Below are 5,120 nucleotides of genomic sequence, written 5' to 3' on the forward strand. Positions count from 1 at the left end.
AAGCTTACCCACCGTCTAACATGCAGATGTAGAAAATGTCTTCCTTTTTAGGCTGACATAAATAGTTGGTGTACTTTTTTTTTGTATGCCATAGTATCAAAGGATCTTTTAAGGGGAAAAGGTGTTAATTCATGTTTTTGTTATAATGTAATTGATTGTTGTATAGTACTGGTGATTGTTTGGTTTATGACATCACCTACAGGAGGTCATAGTTAAAACCTTTTAATTCACCACTGCATCATTGTGTTTATGATTCATAATATCAGAACAATCTATGAACATTTTCTAACCATCTACACCAATTTCCCCTAATCCGGTGTGCAAACTGTGTTGATTTTCTTAGCCTCAGTAAGCCTTTAACAACTTGGCTTTGCTGGTAGTCCGGTCGGGACTGAATGCTGCCTTTTAAGTGACGGAGGGCTGTAATTTGAGAGCAGGAGAGAGGTATTATTAGCCAAAAACGAAGCGCGGCACTTGAGAGATCCAGATGTTGAGTTTGAGGCACAAAGTGAAGTCGGGCGCACAACTGTTTCCTCGTCCGAACAGAATTGCACACATTTTTCTCACCAACGGTTAATGGAGACTGAAGGGCTCAACTAAGGGAAAGAAGAGTGGGCTATTTAAACATTTCACGTCACTATTATCTGCAGCCGTATTTGGACGGAGGGGATCCCGAGGAGGACGTAACACAACAAAGCCTCAACTAAACTGCGCAGTTGGACGTTCAAACCGGTTTGAAATGTTTGTTTTTCTACGCCGGGTTGGAATTAAATAGTCTAACAGGCTACAGGTCTCTTCAAAGTTTTGACAACTCTTGGTATTTCCAGTCGTTTTGTGTGCGTGTGTGTGTGCGTGTGTGTGCGTGTTTTGGACAAGTGGGCATCATGGCTTTCCTTCACTTGCTCCTCTGTGCCGGGATGTTATCAGCGCCGATCAGCGGAGCTTTTTTCCGCGGACCTCTGTATCCTGAGATGTCCAACGGCACTTTCCATCATTACTTCGTGCCAGACGGCGACTACGAGGAAAACGACGACCCGGAGAAATGTCAAATGCTTTTCAAAATGACCGACGACCGAAAGTGTGGTCTCGACGAGGACCAGGACGCGGTCATACGGGATGACTTCACGATAATCAAGAGGCAGATCGAGGACTCGGCCAGGGTGCTCGAGGGCATCGGAAAAAGCATCTCGTATGACTTGGACGGCGAGGACAGCTACGGTAAATATTTGCGAAGGGAGACGGCTCAGATAAGCGAGGCGTTTACAAACTCCGAGAAATCTCTGCTGGAGCTGGAAGTCAAATTCAAACAGAGCCAGGAGAGCGAACTGAAGGAGGAGCACCGGATAAACGACGACTTTCTGAACATGGTTGTCCACACACGGGACGTGCTGAAGGAGACGCTGGACATCTCGTTGGGTCTGAAGGACAAGCACGAGCTTCTGTCTCTCATTATCCGCAGCCACGGCACGCGGCTGAGCCGACTGAAGAACGAATACATGAAGTTCTGAAAGTTATCCCGGGCTGAGAAAATATAGTGCGCGTGTCATAAGACTATTATTTTTTATTTTTTATCGTGGAGTTATATTTGACCATGAGGCAGAAGCAGGGGTGAAAATTTCAGTATTCATATCAGGGATAAAAACATACAAAACTGTAATATTTTGCCAAAATATGTTCATGTTAATTTGTTATTGGCTAATTCTCTGGTATAGTCTTATTTTGCCAAGACATGGTTTAGTCAAGCAATAAGCCACTTGACGCTGAACAGCTTGCTTTTATTAAATAAACCATATTACACAGACATTAAAACATACAGTGGTAGCACATGGCATTAACTAATGTTCGTTTTTTATATATTGTTAACCAATAATCCCTAAAGATAATAGATGTTATGCTTCTGCCAAGCAATGTAGTTATGGAACAGAAGCTAAACAATGTGGTTGCTAAGCGACGCCTAAGTAGCCTACCAAGTATGAGTAGTGGTTTTGGGTTAGCGTATTATTAATATTTAAATGTTAAGCGGTCACACGTGTGTGTTTATCAACGGCTTCGAACGTGAGTCAGCCAATCAGAGCTGAGGACAGGAACTATTAGTTCTCATAATATAAATAATGATCATGTCGGACAGTATTGACATGGTGAGGTAGAGTAAGTTAACAGGTGTTACCAACAGCCTCTTCTCTAATACTCAAGATGAATGTTTCTAGAATATCAAAGAATGTTTACATATAACTTTATTTCAGTTGTATTATTGCTTTTAGTTCTAGCAGACTTTGCACAATCCTTTACTGTTCCAGTGCTAAAGATTGTGACATGGTTTAAAATAAAAGGCCTAATGTGCCGTTTTGCATATAGGCAATATAATCTTGGGAAATGTACAGTGTATTATTGAGGTAAATAAATACTGTGAGTGCCGATATCTTTATTACAAAACACTTTGTATTCATTGTTTGTATAATGTTTTGAAATAGAGCAGCATATCTATTCTTGTTTATCTATAAGATATATGGAGAGATGGTAATACTTTGACCGATAAGACTGCAGGCAGCACTCGTGGACTCGTGACAATGTCAAACACTAATCTGTGCGACAACATTCTTGGCAGATTGTGTTATGTCTTTTCAAATAAAGAGTATGTGTTTGAAGTTCACTGTGCAAGAGCATGTTCTTTATGGCAGGGGCTCCAAACTTTGTCATGTCCAGGATCCCTAAATAGGTACGCATTAGATCAAGGACCCCCATTTTATAAGATTTTGTCCCAATGAACTCCAAGTTATGATTTAATATAGAAATGCATAACTGCCTGTATTGTAGGCTACATGGCGGTGAAACCTAGAATCAAAACAGTCATCCTTTCTGCCACTGTGTTGATCTCTAGCTAATGAAGTAATAGTGAAATTAGACCATTCCTCATGTTGCTCAAAGACCCAAGGAGGTCCCCGGACCCCACATTGGGAACCACTCCTTTATTATATGTAACAGCACCCACAGTACAACAGCACTCTAACCAGGCACTGCATGCGGCATCACCATGTGCTTCAAAATTTCAAAGTGCCTCTTCATGTTTGTTTTACAAGGTTTTTGAGGTCTGCTGTGAATCACTATGTTTGTGCACAAACACACACAGTGTCCCCTAATTATGAACGCTTTCAAGGAGGAAGCTGCTCCTTGGTATTTATGAGGAACAGAGATGTAAAGATGTTGTGTTTTGAGTGGTGTGGTGCCCCTCACTAATAACTTGTTTTTTCCTGTGCTCTGGTCCAAAATGGCGAAAACAACCTTTTATGTGATAACCTTTGGCTTCTAAGGTAGTCAGAAGGGTTGAGTATGAGGTGTGAGGCATTGACTGCAATTCTACAGTCTTATAAACGAATAAAAATGTCATCAACCCAAGGAGACTCCCAAACAAAGTGCAGGAAATGCACACTTTCTGATGACTAGAGGTTGAGAGAGTGAGAATATGACATGAAATAAAATTGTACAGGCCTACAGTAGGGCAGCTTGACCCAGTCAATAGATACTTTGAGCTGCATTGACTATACTCCTGATGAGGCAATAGCCATAACTGACATAAGATATAACTGACACACACAGCATAGACACTTTTTTCATTCTGGTGTTGTAATGAGAGACCAAACCAAGACATTTAGAAACCAAAGATGCTTCACCTGTTGGAGCAAACCCCTGGTTTGATCATTTTAGTGAATAGACTATATTCACAAGATCCTGCAGAGAGAACGCCATGTACATCTTCAGAAATACACCAAATGCAAGTGCAATCATGACAAGCCAGTACTGTTTTAACTATCACCCTTGGAAATACATTGTTCCTGTATTTTGCATTTGAATGTGGCAGGGATTCCAGTGTTGCATTATGTTAACACCCTGCAATTCAGCCTAACCTTCTGTTTATTACATAATAGATTAAAGTATTTTATGATGCAATATTAGGCTACTCTCTGGCTGTGAAGAAGTGTTCCTGTCTTGGCACTGACTGGGCTCTATTCTTACTCAGGTGGGTCCACCAGGTGTAGTTAGTTTTCAAGATAAGTCTATTCATAAAATGAAAAGTATAAATATCTGATATTTCTTTAAGCTTATTACAAAAAAAAGTGTAATCACAGTAGTCTACTGTCCATTGTATGTTTTGCATTGGCCCTTACACTCTTAAAAATAATGGCATTTTTAACACATTTGTGTGTCTTTGAGACAACACACACTTGTGTTACTTTTCAAAAAGTTAATAACATGTTGTGTCATTAACATATGTTGTGTTGAAAAGTAACACAAGTGTGTGTTGTCCCAAAAAAGACACACAGATGTGTTAAAAATGCCACAAGATGGAATAGGGAAGAGTGTAGCCTACTGTAATTATGCTCATAATGTGTTCACCCTTAACTTTTTGCACATTTTGTTGTGGTACAAAACAATTAAAAAAATACAATATTCCTAAAATGCTGAATTACAACGATTTTGAATAGATATTTGAATAACAATTGTTTAAAACATAACTATGGCCCATATGTGAAGCTTTAATAACATATGATGTGCTAAACAAATATTTGCTGTGACATTTAAGCCAATCGAAATAAATGAAACAAGAGATTGTAGCCTATAATTTTGCACAGTAGTTATTTTATTTGTACTTTTTATACATGTTATAGACAGTTGGCTACTGACCCTGTTTGCAGGATTTTCTACAATTTTATTCTTTATAGAATTTTCATTTACACTTTCATTTTGATAGAAAAGAGTAGGCTACTGTGTGTTTTTATTGCATATGAGTGAGTTCAGTGAAACCAGGTAAGTTGACAATATGTCTGCACCAACACTTTCTTGTGATCCTGACTGACACAGACCCACAGCCCCTGCACCCATCAGTGCACCCAATCTGTCTCAGAGCCTTTGTGCACAGTGCGATGCATTCTTTACTTTTATACTGAAGGAGAAATATTGACAAATTTAACCCCCGTGCGTCAGTAGCTACAGGCTGTTTGTCAGTACTGTTTCTGTAAATAGACTTAAGTGTTGGCTCTCGGTGCCGCTATCACTTGACATAAGAAAGTAGATCATAGTTCATGCACTTGCTGGTTATGTCATCCTCCACGGCCTCCCTGACA

General features: G+C 39.7%; 1 protein-coding gene across 1 annotated transcript; it reads left to right on the forward strand.

Annotated features, from left to right (window-relative positions):
- Positions 1-511: 511 nt before the first annotated feature.
- On the forward strand, positions 512-2,645 carry fibinb (fin bud initiation factor b). Its single transcript, XM_071896188.2, has one exon. The coding sequence runs from the start codon at positions 885-887 to the stop codon at positions 1,506-1,508; it is 624 nt and encodes a 207-aa protein (XP_071752289.1). The 5' UTR covers positions 512-884; the 3' UTR covers positions 1,509-2,645.
- The last annotated feature ends 2,475 nt before the right edge of the window (positions 2,646-5,120 follow it).

The sequence above is a fragment of the Centroberyx gerrardi genome, chromosome 1 (genome assembly GCF_048128805.1).
Source record: "Centroberyx gerrardi isolate f3 chromosome 1, fCenGer3.hap1.cur.20231027, whole genome shotgun sequence".
Lineage (NCBI taxonomy): Eukaryota > Metazoa > Chordata > Actinopteri > Beryciformes > Berycidae > Centroberyx > Centroberyx gerrardi.

Excerpts from the sequence above, each read along its gene's own strand:
- fibinb (XM_071896188.2), top strand. The coding sequence starts at position 885 with ATGGCTTTCCTTCACTTGCTCCTCTGTGCCGGGATGTTATCAGCGCCG.